The following is a 20,227-nucleotide window of genomic DNA, read 5'->3' as shown; positions in this document are numbered from 1 at the left end:
ACAACAAAACATTAAAACACTAAACTGTAAAGAGATACATCTTTCCATTTTCAGGGCTAACACCTTTCCAGTTCTCGCCGGAAATCCGGTTTTTGAAAACTTTTAAAACCGGAATATCCGGTTTCTTCAAGTAAAACCTTGTACTTTGTCCCTACAAGATAATAAAAAAAAACCACTCAGCTTCTGAGGGGCACCGCCGTGGACCCTGGCCTTTCAGGTTTTTCTTTTTACATTTAGTCAAGTTTTGACTAAATGTTTTAACATAGAGGGGGAATCGAGACGAGGGTCGTGGTGTATGTGTGTCTGTCTGTGTGTGTGTGTGTGTGTGTAGCGATTCAGAGTAAACTACTGGACCGATCTTTATGAAATTTTACATGAGAGTTCCTGGGTATGATATCCCCAGACGTTTTTTTCATTTTTTGGATATATGTCTTTGATGACGTCATATCCGGCTTTTTGTAAAAGTTGATGCGACACTGTCACACCCTCATTTTTCAATCAAATTGAAATTTTGGCCAAGCAATCTTTGACGAAGGCCGGACTTTGGTATTGCATTTCAGCTTGGAGGCTTACAAATTAATTAATGACTTTGGTCATTAAAAATCCGAAAATTGTAATTAAAACTATTTTTTTATAAAACGATCCAAAATTACGTTTATCTTATTCTTCATCATTTTCTGATTCCAAAAACTTATAGATATGTTATATTCGGATTAAAAACAAGCTCTGAAAATTAAAAATATAAAAATTATGATTAAAATTAAATTTCCAAAATTGATTTAAAAACAATTTCATCTTATTCCTTGTTGGTTCCTGATTCCAAAAACATATAGATATGATATGTTTGGATTAAAAACACGCTCAGAAAGTTAAAGCGAAGAGAGGTACAGAAAAGCGTGCTATGCAGCAGAGCGCAACCACTACCGCGCTAAACAGGCTCGACAATTTCACTGCCTTTTGTACGAGCGGCGGACTACGGTCATTGTGAAAAAATGCAGTGCATTCAGTTACATTCTGTGAATTCCACAGCTTGACTAAATGTAGTAATTTCGCCTTATGCGACTTGTTTTTTTGTGTAAGCCCTGCATTATTCTACACTGCGCCTGTCAACATTAAGACATACTATTCACTTTAATTTTGGGGGGAATCTTTTACTGACTGTAAAACATATCATAGCTCAAACCAGAACATTCTGCAACTATTAGAAAAAAGAAGAAAGAAACAACACCAAAAAAACAAAAACAAAAACAAAAAAATAACAGAGAGAAATATTAGCAGGTATGACTGATGCATTCTAAACAACCTAACAGTAATAACAGTCATACAAAGTAATAGCACTCAGATTTCACAAGAATTTGTTTCAAATGCAAAAGCTAAACAAATGTCCACCCCATTTACATGCCATTTGTAGGAGGGAGCACTCATGAAGAAAAGGAAATCTCTGTTTTTGTCAGAGGTTCCAACACATTCTGTACATTTGATTTGAAAAACAAAAAAGTACAGTGGGGTACCATGCATAGGTGAGGCATGCTAAACAAACAACGAAGACCATGCAAGCCAAAGAACAAATCCAACAGGCACAAAAAAAGAGGAAGCCCAAAAAGAGAAGCCAACAACAAAAGCCAAACCTTGCTTGTGTCGGAGGACTTTTCCGACTTTGACGGGCACGCACTCTTCACCAAAGGTGTAGACGGTGACCTCCTTCCGCCCCTCACCCTCTCTCTCACCCTCCACCACCTCCACCATCTCCACATCCTCCGGCACACCCGCCTCCCCTTCACACTCTAACCTAAGTGTTGGCAATCCCACCCCTGCCCCTTCTTCTCCTGCTCCCTCCATCTCTGTGGCAGGTTCTGGGGGAGGGGAGACAATTGGGGTGCAAGTTTTGCGCCTTTCGGAGTTACGGTTCCTGCTGCTGTCACGTTCTTCTCGCAGGCTGGAGGTTCTCCTGATGGCTTTCATGCCAAAGATCGCCTGGTCGCAGTCTTCACCAAACAATCTGTGTAAGACAGTGGAGGGTAGCAGAGAAAGAAAAAAAAATTGTATCATGCAAAAAAAATGGTGATGCAAGTGCAAAGTAGTCGGTGAATATTGTGACAGGAATTGAATTGAAAAAAACAATGCAAAGGGTAAAGAGAAGTAAAAAATTTGAACATCTGGACAACTGGAAAAAAGACATTAAAAACAAATAGAAATCGAAAACATGCTAACCAAGACCAAGCATGCAAAAGTGAAATAAGTTATTTACAATAGTAGTCATCATAAGAACAGATGTTCAATGAGCACAAATGTGTACTTACAATCATACATTTTTGAGAGAAGGGATAAACTGCATGTTTTCTTGCAAACATGATTTTAGATCTGACCGCTGCCAAAAGTGGATGACTGGTAGTATTTTCAGTTATAGAATTATTGAAAGATTGCAGCTGATATTTGAGGCATTACAAAAAGTATTTGATATCTACTGCTGACTCTTTATGGTGCATATCTAACTGATATTTCAAACCCAGTACCTGAACAAAACAAGTGCAAGTGATATTGAAAAATAGCATGTGCCTTGACGTGTAACCAATCTCATAACTTGTACCAGACACTCACTTTTGTCGCTGCTCAATCTCTTGCCGTGTTCGCTGTACTGTGCCAGGTATCAACGGGATTTCTTCCCTCTCATAAACAGATCTTGGCCGTCCATCAATCTCCATGTCTTGCGTATCAAGGGCAGACAACTCCACACAACTTTCACACTGCGGCATGGTGGCAGGTGCTTCTTTCACATGGCTGACAGCTTCCAACAAAGTTCTCTCCGATTCCAGAACGGATTCTTCTTCAGCTGCTTTTGATTTGCCTGAACCGCTTGCCGGAGTGGCACTCTGTGCTGGTCCGCAAAATTCCTCCCTGAGGTCGCGCACTTTACCGTGGTTCCATGGAATCTGCTCCCTGCTGTAATACTGATGGACTCCCATGTCAAACTCAGTCTTCTCTTCTGCAGTCATCGGACACGTGTCGTCCGAGCTCTCGCCGCTGGTACCTCCTATGACGATCTTTGGCACAGGGGTAGATGTTTCACCCTCGCCCTCAGACCCCAACTGAAAAATCACCGGCTCTGCTTTGCTCCCCCCGTTCTCTTTTCTCGCGACTTCGCCGACCTGAACCTCCGCCTCCTCTACTTCCATGGATTCAGGTGGCACCTGGTCGGTGGATGACTCTCCGATACTCTCCAGTTTGATCCACGAGCTATCTGGCTTGATTCTTGACGGCCCTTCACCAACAGTTAGAGCCTGCCCAGCTTTTGAACCGCTTCCATTTTCTGCCTCTCCTTCCTGGGGCTGGGTACTGAAGGAAGGGGATTGTTCTGAGTTGGGGGAAGGTAAGTCTGGTAGATATTCTTCCATGGAGTCAGCACTGCGAGAGTCGGTCTCAAAGTCCTGCTCCATTCCGGTGTAGTCGGAGCCTTTGCCTGCAAACCAGTGACACTGATGCTAACCCATGATGCGTAAAACTCTCTCTACAACTGAAACGTGGGGGAAAAAATGAAACTCCAAGAGGAAATGATGGTCTTAGGTGTGTAATTCAGGGAAAAAGAGAACTGACCAGACATTCAAAGCAAAACACATACATATATATATACACACGTGGAAGGAGGATTTCACGGAAGGGGGGGTATTCCACAAGAGCAAGAACACTGCGTGTATGTACACCAAGCAACCATTACCTTCTACATTTCAGGTGTGTAAATATAACGGGAACACACATACAAACTACGACTTCATCCCTGCTGTTCCTGAAAGCTACTGTACACATCCATGCAACCATGGCAAACTCAAGGTCAACTGGCGACAGGGAAAGGAACAACTTACGGAGAATGAGTTCCTCGTCCGGTATCAGGCCTTCAGTTCCTTGCATCACGCGGAAGAGACTGTCGCCTAAAACAAAACCCTGCTGTGGCCCTTCCACCACCTCCTCCCCCTCCACTCCGCCTTCGTCCTGCTCCGACCTGGACCGGAACACTTCACGCTTGTTGCTGCAACATTACAAAAAGAAGGGTGAGAATGTTGCTGCAACATTACAACAAGTCGCGTAAGGCGAAATCCAAAATTTTAATAATAAATTTTCATTTAATTAATATACTTACCCAACTCACATATAGCAATTAACTCTAGTTCAGTGCTGGTAACGCTGTACGCGTTCCCCTTGGTAACAAGGGAGACCACCCTAAAAAAGAGTGATCCATCCCATAATATCAGACCGATGCCCGGTCCAACATCCGTATGCGTGCGCATACGCCGCCATTTGTATCATCCGAACGAAGCCCAACTCACTACTTTTTTAGAACCCAATACCACCACAGCGGGGAGGCGGGAGGGTTTAAACGATGTGAGTTGGGTAAGTATATTAATTAAATGAAAATTTATTATTAAAATTTTGGATTAAATTACATATTATTACCCAACTCACATATAGCAGATTGCTACTATAGGTGGTGGGTACATAGCGAAATTATGATATTAGAACCTGTCCTGCGACTACCATAACAGGTAACGCGGAACTGCCGTCCTGTATCAAGACGTCTCTGAGGTAGAAGTTAATAAAAACCTCCTCAGACCGCCAGTAAGCCGACTCCAGAACTTCAGCCCAAAACAAGGCCCGACCGGAGGACTGCCAAAGAGAAGGCCCATGCCCTTGCCTCATACGTTCTAGCTATAGTGAAAGGCAAAACTGCCCTAACGTCTCCAGACTGTGTTTGTCAACAGGTAAACCCCCGTGTGATCAACATGGAGACTCACTTGGTTAAAGTCCCTTTCGCAATATCCTTACACCCGCTGTGTTAAGTGATATCATAAAACCTTCCGACTTTCTGACCAATGCCAAGTCCGTGACAGGTACCTTCTGAGCGTCCTCACGGGACAGACAACCACATCAAGCTCCCCAGGAGCAAGAAACCAGTGTAGCAGTCCATCTAGGTAAGGTTGACTACCAAACGTCATACCTCTACCAGAGTAGATAGACCTACTTCCCTCCTAAAATCAGTGTTTAACGTCGTTTCCAACCGTTCAAGGTTAAATCACGACGGAGAAGAAGATAAAGCAAATGCCCTTTGATTCAATGATCTAACAAGATCCGTGAAAGTCAGAAAAATCTTTGAAACTCAAAAAGTTAAACTGGCTAAACGTGACTCAAAAGAAGCCAACTTCTTGCTCCAAGAATTGAAAAGCAAATGGAAGCTGGTTGACCCCATTTATCGCTTAAATGCCGAGGTTAAATCACGACAGAGAAGAAAGATAAGGCAAGCGACCTTAGATACAAAGAACTAACAAGCTCCGTGCGAGTCAGAAAAATCTTCGAAAACCGAAAAGTTTAATTGGCTAAACGTAACTCTAAAGAAGCCAAACTCTTACCTCATGAATTGAAAGCGTAATTTGACGCTTGTTTCCCCATTTTCCGCTTAACTGCCGGAAAACTTAAAAGAAACCCACAAGTCATAGATCGATCTTTCTTAAAAAGGCTGTCTTTATTCAAAATAGCCAGAAAGCACGCTTACTCCCACTTCTCGCAGCAGCTACTAGAGTAAGCTTGGCCGTTTCCCGTGTTAAACAGTCAGGCTAGCCGTTAAAAAGGGTTAAAGCAAAGCTGCACCGAGCTGTACCAATGTGACAAAAATCTCATAAAGTCTTAGAATAAGACATGGAAGACAAAAGGGAAACCCAAAAAGGAAGGTGGATAGCCACCTGCAATACACGGAACGACGAGGAGTTCTTTCCATAAGAAAATAAGCACTTTGAACCACGCCAGTCAAGTGGCAAGTGAACAAAACACAAAAAAAACCTATAAAGACTCTGAACCAAATCCAGAGTTGAGGCGGAAGCCCCTGAGTATCTCAAGGATACCCCTACAGTAGACATCCGTGCAATTCGAATGTGAGAAAGCAACAAAAGCCTTCTTGCCAGCCTTAAGAGGTCTGGACACCAAGACTGCAAAGACCCGTCTGTGCGACCGAAAGGGTCGCCGAACAGCTCTATAAAAGAGCCCTGTGAAAGCGAGGGTGACAAGCCAAAGCTAAAATAGACAACAGCCAGCCTGAAGCTTTTTGTTTGGAAACAAAAAACCGCCAAGGCCTGCCTAACGCTTTTCCTTTTTACCATGAGCTTCTCTTAGAAGGAAAAACCCCGCGTGCATAGCAGCGGATTCGAAGAGATAACTTTCAAACGAGAAAGAGATTAAAGTCACGCCAAAAGAACAAAACTTTAAAGGCAGAGGCTTACTCCTAGGTAAAAGACGGCAAAGCAACATCCTTTGTATCTGCGTCCTGTAGGACCACAAAGATAGCCATTCAGAACGTAACCGCCCAGACGAGAGAAAATAAAAACAAGTACAAAAGAGCCCATCAAAAAGAAAAGATGAGACAATCTACCCGAGCTAGGAGATCTTGATCTTACAGACAGTTTCTCCTAGCTATCAAAAACCCGATGGATGTTTGCCAAACCCGAGGGCGGTTCCGTAGAACGCAAAAAGAGAACCTAAGTTCTTAGGCTTGGAGTTAACCGAAGCCTACAGAAAGAGCTCCGTGAGTGACACGCTACTTGAGCGTGCAACACAAGCCAAAGCACCCTCGCCCCAGGTATAAAGTCAAGCGTTGTCCACCAAGGAAGAGCCAAGTGGTGACAAAGAAGACTCGCTTGTGAAAACTTCCACAAGCACAAAGGATCCCGACGGAGGATCTAAGGGCTTGACACTCAAAGATTCTCCTCGGAAAGCTAAAAAAAAACTACGAACTGCCGCGAACAGCGACACAAGTGAAGTAAGAGCCTCCCTCCTGTTCAAAAGCATTATAATGATCATCGAAATGATGAGACCCAGTCACCCATCCCGATAAGGCGAAACTTGCCAACATCGGAAAAGTTTCGAAAAAACCAAAAAAGTTTCAAACGCCAGAACTCCATGACCAGATCTCCATCCACCTGTCCCATGCCAGCTGAAAGACTGGAAGGGGAAGTGGATACAGCCTGTAACAGCAAAGGAACCGCAGTAACGGAACCGGAAGCCAAAAGCTGAAAAGTGCCGACTACCAACGCAGTGTTAACGGTAGAAGGCTGTCCCATCCTGTAACCGGAAGACGCAGCCGCAAAAGCGGAGGCGAAACCGGCCGTGGATTAGTAAACATGAGAACCAACCGGTTGTATAGAAACACACCGGAAGATTCCATAGAACCTCGACCCATTACAGCTGCGAGCGCCACTGCCCTTGCTAACTTGAAATGGAACCTGAATACAGTGCTAATCGTTAATGCGGAAGCACCTACATCTGAACAGCCGTCAAGCACAACCGTGCAATCCGGAAGCTGCCTTCCTGTTTGACTCAAATTATCCAACAAGGAACCAGCCTTACTGCTCGCTTCCTGCCCCCCGGGAGGAAGCGGAAGTCAAAACTACAAGACATATGCCATCTTCAGGGCAATGAACGACGATTCCCAGCCGCGGAAGTGAACTGCTGTTCCTCCGAACTCCGGAAGTCGTCGAACAAAGGCAGGGGTGGACGAGGCAAAAATATTCCTCAGCCACTCCTTCCTGTCAAGTCCTAAATGCCGTTTATCACTGCGCACATCACTGCGCTGGACACCTTGAACAGCAAGTTAAGTTGGGTGACATCCACCACCGTGGACACCTCTCCACACATCACCTTCCTACTCGGTATCAAAGTTAGGAAGGTGACCCCCCGAGAGACTCGCATGGTCAATCCAAGAATCACCCAGCCCAACAACTTCCTGCCCCCAGGGCGGAAGCTTACGTTGCCCAGCCACGAAAATGCGTGCTACATTCCTCGCGCGAACATACACCACTTTCACCGGAGAACCCGGCTACACGTGGCCATATGCCAACTCCAGGGCAATGGACAACGATCCCCGAAAGCTGAAGAGAACATCCTGTTCCTCCGAACTTCCAGAAGTCGGAACCGGAAAGAGGTGGAGTCAGTTACGCCCTGCTCTCAACCACCCCTTCCGGTCAAAACTTAAATGCCGTTTTCCGCCGACCACGTCACTGCGCTGGACAACTTGAACGGCAAGTTAAGCTGGGTGTCGTCCATCCCATGGACGCACCCTCGTTAACCTTCCTGCTCGCCATCGTAGTCAGGTAGGTGACCCCAGAATGACACCCATGGTCAGCCCCAGAGTCACCAATAACTTAAATGCCATTTCCGTTAGCCCACGTCACTGCGCTGGACAACTAAAACGGCAAGAAAGCTGGGTGTCGTTAGCCTTCCTGCTCGCCATCGAGTCAGGTAGGCCACCGCGGCCTATTCAGTCACACCGCCCTGCTGGAAACCAGACGCAGGAGGTTGACCTACAGACGGACACCCGCGGTCCGTCTCTCAAGGCTGGGAATCCTCTACCACTGAGGCATCCCCGTCATCCGCCCTACCCTCCGACTCGAGATCAAGCTCAGAGCCAGGAGGCAGAACATCAGACAGTTTATCGTCGGCAGAACCGACCACTTCCTGCCCCCTGGGCGGAAGAGGACTAAAACGGTCCCCGATATTCTCATTAAGAGACGTACGGAGGCGTTCGTCCTTTCGCTGCTCATAAGAACTCTCACGGCCTCCAACGCACGAGAGAGCCCCCTGAGCTCGCACACCGGCAAGCGGTGTAGACATACCTTGTACTGGTGTCACATTCGGGAGAGACACCAAGTCGGTACCCCCATCCTGCGAAGCATGGACATCCGCCCGAGTCACAGTCGCCGAAGGCTAAGCGGAAGTCGAAGCCGGAACTGCAGGCGACCGCCGGATCTTGGCTAAGGAAAAAACATCAGAAACACCCGACGGAAGCGCACACAATTCCTCCCGAGTGGAAGATAATCCAGACGCTAATGACGAAAACTTGAGAGCTCGGCGTCAACAATAAAGAAGCAACGTCGGCTGGCGCTAACCCAGGGCAGCCAGGCAAAACAGAAGCAGAAGAAGCTACACCAGAACGACTACTCTTGTCAGAAAGAAAACAAGTCTGACCGGAAGATTGTTCGTACGTCTGCTAACACGGGAGACTTAACAGAAGTTGACTCAGATGACACAGACGCGGACTTCCCTGCGCCCTTATCTCTCCTTGAGCTTCTTTTCGGAGGCGTAACGTCAGCTACCTGCCTCGAACTAAGCTTCCGTTTAGCGCTATCAACAAGCGCAGCCTCCGCCATAGCAAACGACTCACGAAAAATTTCACAGAAAACAATTTCAGAAAAATTTCACAAGTACACACGAGCGACGAAAACGTCGCTAAAGTTACAACAAAAACGGAAAGATCTCACCACACAGCATAGGTACAGGTGTAAAGTAAAGGCGGCGACCAAGGGGAGAAGCCAAAGCAAAAGACTCTGGCGAAAAGCTGAAGACAGCAGGAGCGTACATCAGGAGCGTCCTACCCAGTTGAACCGCTGAGAGAGAATGATACAAATGGCGGCGTATGCGCACGCATACGGATGTTGGACCGGGCATCGGTCTGATATTATGGGATGGATCACTCTTTTTTAGGGTGGTCTCCCTTGTTACCAAGGGGAACGCGTACAGCGTTACCAGCACTGAACTAGAGTTAATTGCTATATGTGAGTTGGGTAATAATATGTAATTTAATTACTACATTTAGTCAAGCTGTGGAACTCACAGAATGAAACTGAACGCACTGCATTTTTTCACAATGACCGTAGTCCGCCGCTCGTGCAAAACGCAGTGAAACTGACGAGCCTATTTAGCACGGTAGTGGTTTTGCTCTGCTGCATAGCACGCTTTTCTGTACCTCTCTTCGTTTTAACTTTCTGTGCGTGTTTTTAATCCAAACATATCATATCTATATGTTTTTGGAATCAGGAACCGACAAGGAATAAGATGAAATTGTTTTTAAATTGATTTCGGAAATTTAATTTTGATTATAATTTTTATATTTTTAATTTTCCGAGCTTGTTTTTAATCCGAATATAACATATTTATATGTTTTTGGAATCAGAAAATAATTAAGAATAAGATGAACGTAAATTTGGATCGTTTTATAAAAAATTTTTAATTACAATTTTCAGATTTTTAATGACCAAAGTCATTAATTAATTTTTAAGCCACCAAGCTGAAATGCAATACCGAAGTCCAGCCTTTGTCGAAGATTGCTTCAGAAAAATTTCAATCAATTTGATTGAAAAATGAGGGTGTGACAGTGCCGCCTCAACTTTTACAAAAAGCCGGATATGACGTCATCAGACATTTATCCGAAAAATGAAAAAAATGTCTGGGGATATCATACCCAGGAACTCTCATGTAAAATTTCATAAAGATCGGTCCAGTAGTTTACTCTGAATCCCTCTACACACACACACAGACACACACACACCACGACCCTCGTCTCGATTCCCCCTCAATGTTAAAACATTTAGTCAAAACTTGACTAAATGTAAAAAGAAGGGTGAGAATGTTGCTGCAACATTACAAAAAGAAGGGTGAGAATGTTGCTGCAACAACACAATGGAGGAAACAGGGGTGAAAGGTGAGAATGTTGCTGCAACATTACAGAAAGAAGTAAACTGGTATGAAAGGTGAGCATGAGAATAACGATGAATGGAACGCACTCTTGACATTTTCTTTCAAAGAAATGTGTCGGGTATTGTCTGGAAGAACTTCCATCTAATTTCATTAAGATCTGTCCGATAGTTTTCCTGGAATTTCTCTCCACACACACACATATATACACACACATACACCACCACCCTCATCTCAATCCCTGGTCTATCTGAAAACATTCAGTCAAAACTTGATTAAAGGTCAAAACAAAGCAAAAATCAACAACAACACACACACACGCACACACCAAAAAATATGGAAGTCCACATAACACTTACCTTGCATTGAGAATGCCTTCATAGGTGTGCAACTGCTCCATGAAACCCTTGTTTGGTCTGACACAGCTGCGTCGGGCTTTCACAAAGTCAAATGCTTCCGTCAGTGACCAGCGGTTTTCCTTCATCAGGTATGCCATTACCTGTCACAATACAGCAATAAAATTGATATATACTCTCCATAATTTTGTTGTGTGTGTGGTCCTAATTGCACACTAGATTGCATTAACCTAACCTTCTGATGTTACCAAAGAAAGAGTTCCATTTGCAATACAATTCATATATTCAAGCCCAGTACTCAGAGTACTTAATCAGCTGCACCAAAGCAAGTGACAGACTGTTTTCAAAACAATTAAAATCTCAAGAATTGTGAATCCTCAACGGACCAGAAATGTATATATATATATATATATATCTATGATTAAGACCATAAGACAGTTAAAGTATGTCTACAATATTTCTACCACACTTGATATTCATGATAAGCTAATAAACTGTGTTCTAACACAAAGAGCATGCCAAATTGAAGGAACCCACAGTTGTTTAAAGGAGAATATTCACTATCTGTTGAACATGCTTTAAAGTGAAAAGAGTATGTAAATGTCGTACTGTTGAAGCAGAGCGGCTCACTCCCATCTTGCAGTGCACCAACACCTTGCTACCATGTTTTCTGAAATGAAAGCAAATGGCTGACGTTAGAACTCTTCATTGCAAACCCTAACAAAACCATGAGCCCCTCAGGTAAAACTACATTCACAATGACTTATGCAATGGAAGATCATTCAGGAGAAGCCAAACACACATTAATCCAGAATTACCTGATGATGGGAACAACAGACCCGGGAACACCTGTTTTGTTCTTGGAGTATTCTTTAAACAAACTTGGCGTATTTTCAGAAAAATGAGTGTACTCCACACAACATTTGAACATCCATGATTCAAACATGCTTCGCACGCGTTCGTTGTAAGCTTACCCTTAAAACTAATGATTCTTTCAGTTTCAATGTTTAATGCCAAACGCTGTAATCATTGATCAAATGCCGAGTTATAAAGTTCTTTTTAATCATTAAAATAAACAGTGCCCCAGTAAATAGACTGGGATGCGCTCGTGAAGAGAAGCGGTGTAGGAGAGTTTCTTGTCGTATTTTTTTTCAACCGACCGTACTGGTCGTATTTTAGACAAAAAGGCGTACAAAATACGGCGAAGTCGTATGGGTTCCCAGGTCTGGAACAATGATATTAAACAAGGTCCAGCTAGGCGGTGGGGTGTTTCAACGTGGACAGTTTTCACAACAGGATCAAACGATGATGTGCCTGACCCTATAAAGTGATTTTTTTATCTGAAGCAAGTCCGGTGAAAATTGTGCCAATGTGAACAGCGCTAACACTCAGACTAGCTGGCTTGCAAATTTGGGCTTGTCTTTGTTGTTTTCTGGCTAGGCCTAACCCAATCAGGAAGCGCGATAATAAAAGTCTTCAGCAAGTCATTGGTAAATCGCTGAGGAGTCGAGCAGCGCTCAACTAAGTTTCCCAGTTGCTGCTTAATCTGAACTAAATCGTTGGAACCGTTCACAAAGCAGAATTTACGCTGACTTGGCCTCAGCGACTCGGGAGCCACTTCAAATGAACTAGAGTTGGAAGAAATTTGGTTGCAAGTGACCATTAGCACTTCACACAGTTAAATGCCGGCACTCACTTTGCCTTGTGGATGAACTTGTGAGTTTTGGGCCAGAACTTCAAAAGGTCCGAGGATTCCACATCATACAGACGAACATTGTAGTAGTGTAACATTCCCGTGAAGAAGTTGTCGATCTCACGCGTAACATTCAGGATGTATTTGATCCTGTCAAAAGAGAAAACAATTAGAGTCCAACCTGGTTATAACTACCACCCAAGGGACTGACCAAAAGTGGTTGTTACAGACAGGTGGTCGCCATGGAAAGGTGAATAATGTAGAAGAAAAACTCATCTGGGATAATTCAGAGGAATTGTTGTGGGCAGGTGATAGCTGTCAAGAAGTGGTCGAGGAGAGGGCATAAGGACAGGTTTGGCTGTACTTGACTGTTATCTATGTCAATGCAAATAAAATCTCTCTTGAGTCTGAGCTGGTTCTGTAACATCAATTTCTCACTCCAGTGGTCTACGTTTATCTGTCTTAAACTAATCAGATCAATATTCTGTGACTGCTGTGATGGGCATCCATAAAATCCATATGCGCTTCTGTTGTGCATGTTCTACGCTCTACTTCTTCTTCTACAGCGTTTGACGTTGTTCCATGTTCATTTTACAGATTGTACTCGAAACAAATCCTGATAAATCAAACCAAAGCCATTTTTTCTCAAAAAGCCCCCAGACCACTGCAGGATTTCTCTTTTAAAGATGCATACTTGTCTGTTTGAAGGGAAAGAACTCATACAGGAAGCCCTTTAACACCATTACAAACTGTCAACAAAATTAAGATGAGGAAAAAACAAACCAAACCTAAAACAGAAAAACAAACAACCCCCTCCTACCTCGCCCCTCCACTTTAACCCAAGCATATAATAAATCTTTCTTAAACAGAAATTAAAAAACCACAAGAATGGCAAGTTATTGGAATTTTTAATTTATGACAGAACAAAGCAAAACATTCCAATCAATGTACTTTGACCCAAAGGTCTGTTAAGTGAACAAACAGACTAACACTTACGATACAAATAATGAACTTAGCCAAGGTGTTTCTGTTTCCAATCTCTGGAAATAAATCCAATGTTTTATTTTGTCATAAACGTTCCAACAACTTACCATTCTTGGTTTTTTTATTCAGAATTTTGGAACGTTAGCAGTCTATCTGTTTTTGGATTTATCAAATAGAGAACACAATATCATCACTTCATACTACATTGGGGTGTGCACGTTAAAGATCCCACGATTGACAAAAGGGTCTTTCCTGGCAAAATTGTACAGGCATAGATAAAAATGTCCACCAAAATACCCGTGTGACTTGGAATAATAGGCCGTGAAAAGTAGGATATGCGCCGAAATGGCTGCTATCTGCTGGCCGATGTGAATGCGTGATGTAATGTGTAAAAAAATTCCATCTCACACGGCATAAATAAATTGCATAAAAATTTTACAAAATAAATAAATCCCTGCGCTTAGAACTGTACCCACGGAATACGCGCGATATAAGCCTCATATTGATTGATTGATTGATACTGTTACACGACACTTGAGATTGCCACAAGTTCTCAAACGTCGTATAGTTGTGTTCTTTTATTCTACGTCGCCCGTCTTCGCAGCAACAGAAAACAACTCGTCAAATTGAGTTCGAGGATTTATTCAGCATTCAATACATACAACTGCACATCGTAGCAGAACTCAAATAGAAGCTTTCTTAACATTCAAATCGCGCTGGCATATATAGTAAATACTCAATCTCGAGAATATTCCAGACCGAACATGATACAACTACATTATACGAGCCGTGCATGGACTAAACTAGCGACATTCTCTTATGACGTACATCAAAAGCGCCGACGCACTTAATCCGAACGAACGCCACGAACTCACGACTAAAACAGCATGGTAAACAACTTGTTTTGACAGGACTAGAAAGTTCACCTGCATTCTCGTCCAAGCATAAATATTGTGTTTACAAAATATAATATCGGTACTTTCCCACAAAGTACAAATAAGTCAACTACATGCAACACACAAAACTGAACCAAAGCTCAGCAACGGTAGCGTTTCCTAACATTACCCCCAACACAAGAAGAAATTTACCTAATTTCTTTCAATCATTGAAACGCTACCTGTACACATATTATGTATACATAACAGATTGAAATCCAGGTATGTACATTAGTCTGTTGGAGAATGAACACAGTTTTACTCACATACTCGGCTGAGAAAATCTGCTCCAACATTGTCTGAACCCTTAATCGATTCCACTCGCATATCAAAGTTCTGCAAGTACATCACCCACCTCATGATACGATTATTCACAAACTTCGCAGAGTTCAGGTAGGTGAGGGGTTTGTGATCAGTCTGAAGCACGAATTTCACCCCTTGGAGGTAGAGTTCAAATTTCTTGATTCCCCACACGATGGCTAAACACTCTTTCTCCATGGTCGAGTAGTTCTTCTCGGCTCCTGACAGCTTCTTGCTGGCATAGCTGACCGGAAACGGTTTACCTCCATGCTCTTGCATCAGCATGGCGCCGATCCCTTCGTCCGATGCGTCTGTACGCAAGATGAACTCTTTGGCAGTATCAGGAAGGCGTAGCACCGGGTCTCGTGACATCAGGTCGCGCACGGTCTGGTATGCCTTCTCCTGAGCTGGTCCCCAGAGTATTCGGTTGGGGCATCCTTTTCGGGTCATGTCCGACAAAGGCGCCGTTATGGCGGCGAAGTTTGGAATGAACTCTCTGTAGTACCCAGCCAATCCAAGGAAGGATCGCACCTGCTTCTTGGTTTCAGGACGTGGCGCATTGAGGATCTTGGTAACGTTTTCCAACAAAAGCCCCTTTTGACCTTCCTTCAGTGAATGACCTATGAAGTCAACGTTGTCGGTCCCCAAAATGCACTTGCTGGGTCTCACGGTCAGATTGGCTTTTGTCAGGCGGGAAAACAGTTCCCTCAAAGTCTCCAGATGCTCCTCAAAGGTCTCCGTGTGGACTAGCAGATCATCCCAGTAGTACACAACATTCTTCATTCCTTTGAGCATTTTTCGCATTCCCCTCTTCAGGGTAGCACCACTGTTCACCATGCCAAAAGGCATCCGCAGGCACTCATACGTTCCGTCTGGAGTTGCAAAGGCGGTCTTTGGTATGTCCTCTTCGCGCACAGGAATTTGCCAATATCCCTTGCTGAGATCGATCTTTGAGAAGATCTTACTGCCAGTCAACCGTCGGAACAGATCAGCCGCCGTCGGCATTGGTTCAGGGTCAAACACGGTGATCTTATTCACTTTCCTGAAGTCAATGCATACCCTGTTTGTACCGTCTTTCTTCTTGACAACAACAACGGGAGATGAGTAAGGGGATGATGACTCACGGATGACCCCCATCTTCAACATGCTGTCGATGTCCTTCTTCAAGGATTCCCGAGCCTGAAACGGGATAGGGTATGGTTTTGAGCGAACAGGAACGTCAGATGTGAGGTGGACTTCATGTTCGACAAAGCCTGGAACATCAGAGAACCTATGGGTGAAGTCGCCCATAAAATCATGCAGCTCCTTCTGCTGGTCTTCTGTCAGGTCAGGTCCTAACTTGACGTCATCCACTCCCTCTTTCTTGTGGAGGTCTCCCAACTCCAGTAGTTCCTCACCGTCGAACTCGTCTAGTTCGGCTGGTTCTTCCACACTTGCTGCGACCTGTACTGCTTCCGGAGGTCTCTCCACATACAGTTTCAGGAGGTTAGCGTGGTAGATCTTGGACTTCTTGCCGACATTCACCTTGTAGTCGTTGATCCCTACCACGGCCTCAACCTCGTATGGGCCTTTCCACTGCATCAGTAGTTTGTTGTGATCAGTGGGAAGCAGTATCAGCACTTTGTTACCTGGTGTAAACTTCCTGTTTACGGCTTTGCGGTCGTAGTAGTGCTTTCCGCTATCCTGAGACTTTCTCAAGTTTTCTCTCGCAATCTCGAGAGTCTCCTCCAGTTTCTCTCGCAACTCGAACACGTACTGGTAACTGTTCTTCACTTCAGGTGTGTCCACATCTTTCGTCCACAATTCCTTTAGTATCTGCATCGGGCCTCTCACGGTCCGCCCGTACATCAGCTCGAACGGGGAGAATCCAGTGGACTCTTGTGGCACCTCCCTGTATGCAAATAGCAAGGCATTGATGTAGCGATGCCACTGCCTTGGCTGCTCACTGCATAGTTTCTTCAGCGTGGACTTCAGCGTCGCATTGAATTTTTCGACCAGCCCATTGCACATCGGGTGATAAGGTGTCGTAGTCAAGTGACGAATGCTCAGCAGCCTGTTGACCTCTTCCATGCATTCAGAGACAAACTGTGTCCCCAGGTCTGTGAGGATCTCTTCAGGAACCCCAATTCTGCTGAAAATGTCCACAAGTGCCTCGGCAACAGTCTCGGTGTCAATTTTCTTCAGAGGCACGGCTTCTGGGTACCTGGTTGCATAGTCTACCAGGGTCAGTACCCAACGATGACCCTCTTCATTTGGCGGTTTGATCTCGCCGATGAGGTCAATGGCCACCCTCTTGAAAGGTCGGTCGATCAAAGGCATCTTCTGCAACGGCACTTTCGGGACCCTTCCTCGAGGTATGGTTTTCTGGCAAATATCGCACGATCGGCAGAATCGAGTCACATCTGCATGCAGTCCTGGCCAGTAAAACGCAGCCTGGATTCTGTCCGATGTCTTCTTGACACCCAGGTGACCTCCCATAATAGAGTCGTGGGCCACCTCCATCACCTGGCGCCTAAGTGGTTGAGGCACCAGAACTTGACGTAATGGCTTCCCACCGTTGACTCTCGGGTGCTGGAACACTCTGTACAGGATCTTGGCCTTTACTTCAAAGTGCACAGTGCCTTCGCCCTTAGTCATCTCCTTGACAGGACGACTCCTGTACTTTGTCAAGGTCAAATCAGCTTCCTGTAGCTGAATCAGCCGATCCCTGTCCACGACAGCAGTTGCAGAACTGTTGGTGACCCTGAGTGGCGTAGTTGTTTTGTCCTTCTTCGCCTGGGCTCTGGTCGTCACAGCGCTTACAACCTGCGGCTGGTCGCGGCGATGCACAGTGGCTCTGTCATCTCGTAAAAGTTCGCTGATATCTTCCTTCGCGAATGGCAGTGGGTCTTCCTCCTCAGCAGCAGGCTGAGCTGAGCCCATTCTCCATTCAAAATCAGGGTCATCAGGACGTCTCGCACCCTCAATGTTCCCAATTATTACATCGTACAAGGGCTTCTTCAGGCAGACGGCCTCAACTTCTCCGGTGAAGTATGGAGTATCGATTTGGATCTTTGCCACTGGTGCCTTTACGCATTTGCTGTCAGCCATGAGCGTCCACTTGAAGTCACCAGTGAACTTCTCTGTTGGCACCAGATCCTCTTTGACGATGACCCCATTGCAGCCCGAATCTCTGAGAACAGTCACTTCCTGCTTCTCAACAAATCCCTTCGACACGGGCATGTTCGACACTGACACAGCTGCGCTGGCGACGACAGAGATTGACTTGCCATTGGCGAGTAGAAGCTGGCCATCAGATATACATTCTTCCACGTCCGATGGTGTAGCCACTTGCTCGGCAGCCCTTGGAAGTATGACGCTGCTCGCACATACTTGTTGGTTCGAGCCACTCGTTTGCCTCTTGTTGTCGTAATATCTCCGTCGATGTTCTTGCGCTTTGTCATTGACATGTCCGTTATTTTTCTTTTGGGGACAGTTGGCGACTCGGTGGCCCTTGGCATTGCAATGGAAACACGTTATGTTCTGCCCTTCATTGGATGATGGTGCGGACTCAGTTTGTCCCTTGGTTTCCCTGGTTCCCGCTCTTCTGGAAAGGTTTCGATGACTTTGACGTCCCCAGGGTCCTTCCATGAGCAATGAGATAACGCTCAGCAGCATCAGTAATGTCCTTCAAACCCCGCAGTTTTTGCTCTTCCAAGCGGGCCGCCAGGTCCTTCGGGCAGGCATTAAGGAACTGCTCCTTCACGATCAAGTCCCGCAGACTCTCGTATGACTGCTCTTCACCTGATAACTCCACCCACTTCTGCAGGTATGACGACAGGCGCTCCACAAACTGGCTCGGTGTCTCTCCAGACAATGGCTGGCATTCGCGGAAGCGTTGACGGTAGCCCCTTTCAGTGAAGTTGTAGCAACGCAACAGAGCTTCCTTCAGTACATTATAGTCTCTGGCGTCATCGTTTGAGAGTCTAGTGTAGACCTCAAGTGCTGCCCCAGTCAAATGTGCGCTGAGTAGAATCGCCCAGTCGTCGCGCTGCCATCTAGCACTCTCAGCGAACCTCTCGAATCTTGCAAGGTAGCTGTCGATCTGGTCCTTCCCGTCAGCGAATGCTGGAAGTTTCGGTGCCCTGTGTAACATTTGCTGCTGGTTATCTCTTTGGCGTGGTGCCTCGTGCTGATTTTGAACACGCACCATTTCTGTCTGAAGCTCTAAACGCTTGGTCTCCATTTCTATCTGGAGCTCTAAGCGTTTCATCTCCATTTGCTTTTCTTCACGCTGCGCTTGTCTTTCTTCACGCTGTGCTTCTCTTTCTTCACGCTCACGCTGCGCTTGTCTTTCTTTATCTTCACGCTGCGCTTGTCTTTCTTCACGCTCACGCTGCGCTTGTCTTTCTTTTTCTTCTCGCTCACGCTGCGCTTGTCTTTCTTCACGCTGCGCCAGCAGTCGTGTCTGGGACTCGACGAACTCCGTCAACTGCTTGCCTTTTAGTCCCAGTTCAATTCCTTTTCCCCAGAACTCAGCCATTCTGGTCTTTTCCGGTGCGTTCGTCTGTATTCTTTCACAGCCCCGAACGTAGACGAATGTAGTCTTCTAAAAGAACACAGTCTCTACTGCACCTCCGATGCTTCTCTCGTCGCTGTTCACCTTCGTAGACGCAGGCTGCTACCCTCCTCGTCTAACGTGACGGCGCACTCTGCTCACGATACGTACACGACGTACCTCAGTCGTATTTCGTAGTATTAATGCACTAGCTCCGCGACGGAGTCCGTCTCGTCCAAACGGCAGCTAACCTCTGTAATCCCGATACACTCCGGCGTCGCTCACCGTACCGAGCTGCGGCGATTACCAAACTCTTCACCAGTCACACCGAATCCACGGTTCCGTAGTCTCAATACTGATCCCTCAGGATACACCCGATTGATGGCTACCTCCTGTGACTGTCTTGACTGTCCTTGTTGCTGGAAAACCCTTGGCGTTAAACGTAGATCCTTGGCTTGGCCCCCAATTGTTACACGACACTTGAGATTGCCACAAGTTCTCAAACGTCGTATAGTTGTGTTCTTTTATTCTACGTCGCCCGTCTTCGCAGCAACAGAAAACAACTCGTCAAATTGAGTTCGAGGATTTATTCAGCATTCAATACATACAACTGCACAACGTAGCAGAACTCAAATAGAAGCTTTCTAACATTCAAATCGCGCTGGCATATATAGTAAATACTCAATCTCGAGAATATTCCAGACCGAACATGATACAACTACATTATACGAGCCGTGCATGGACTAAACTAGCGACATTCTCTTATGACGTACATCAAAAGCGCCGACGCACTTAATCCGAACGAACGCCACGAACTCACGACTAAAACAGCATGGTAAACAACTTGTTTTGACAGGACTAGAAAGTTCACCTGCATTCCCGTCCAAGCATAAATATTGTGTTTACAAAATATAAT

The 20,227-nt window shown here is 45.3% G+C and overlaps 1 protein-coding gene across 3 annotated transcripts in view; it reads right to left on the bottom strand.

Annotated features, from left to right (window-relative positions):
• The window catches only part of LOC138975925 (uncharacterized), a 60,795-nt gene that overhangs the window by 14,057 nt on the left and 26,511 nt on the right, over positions 1-20,227 (bottom strand). For all 3 annotated transcript variants that reach the window (XM_070348688.1, XM_070348689.1, XM_070348690.1), the window contains 6 exons: positions 12,559-12,705; positions 11,472-11,532; positions 10,866-11,005; positions 3,858-4,021; positions 2,599-3,457; positions 1,629-1,999 (listed from right to left, as the gene is read on the bottom strand). In XM_070348688.1, the coding sequence (XP_070204789.1) occupies positions 1,629-1,999; positions 2,599-3,457; positions 3,858-4,021; positions 10,866-11,005; positions 11,472-11,532; positions 12,559-12,705 (1,742 nt within the window). The remainder of the gene's footprint in view (positions 1-1,628; positions 2,000-2,598; positions 3,458-3,857; positions 4,022-10,865; positions 11,006-11,471; positions 11,533-12,558; positions 12,706-20,227) is intronic.

The sequence above is a fragment of the Littorina saxatilis genome, linkage group LG9, assembly GCF_037325665.1.
Source record: "Littorina saxatilis isolate snail1 linkage group LG9, US_GU_Lsax_2.0, whole genome shotgun sequence".
NCBI classification, from domain to species: Eukaryota; Metazoa; Mollusca; class Gastropoda; order Littorinimorpha; family Littorinidae; genus Littorina; species Littorina saxatilis.
The sequence above is the reverse complement of the archived record's forward strand: the minus strand, read 5'-3'. Positions and strand labels throughout refer to the sequence as shown.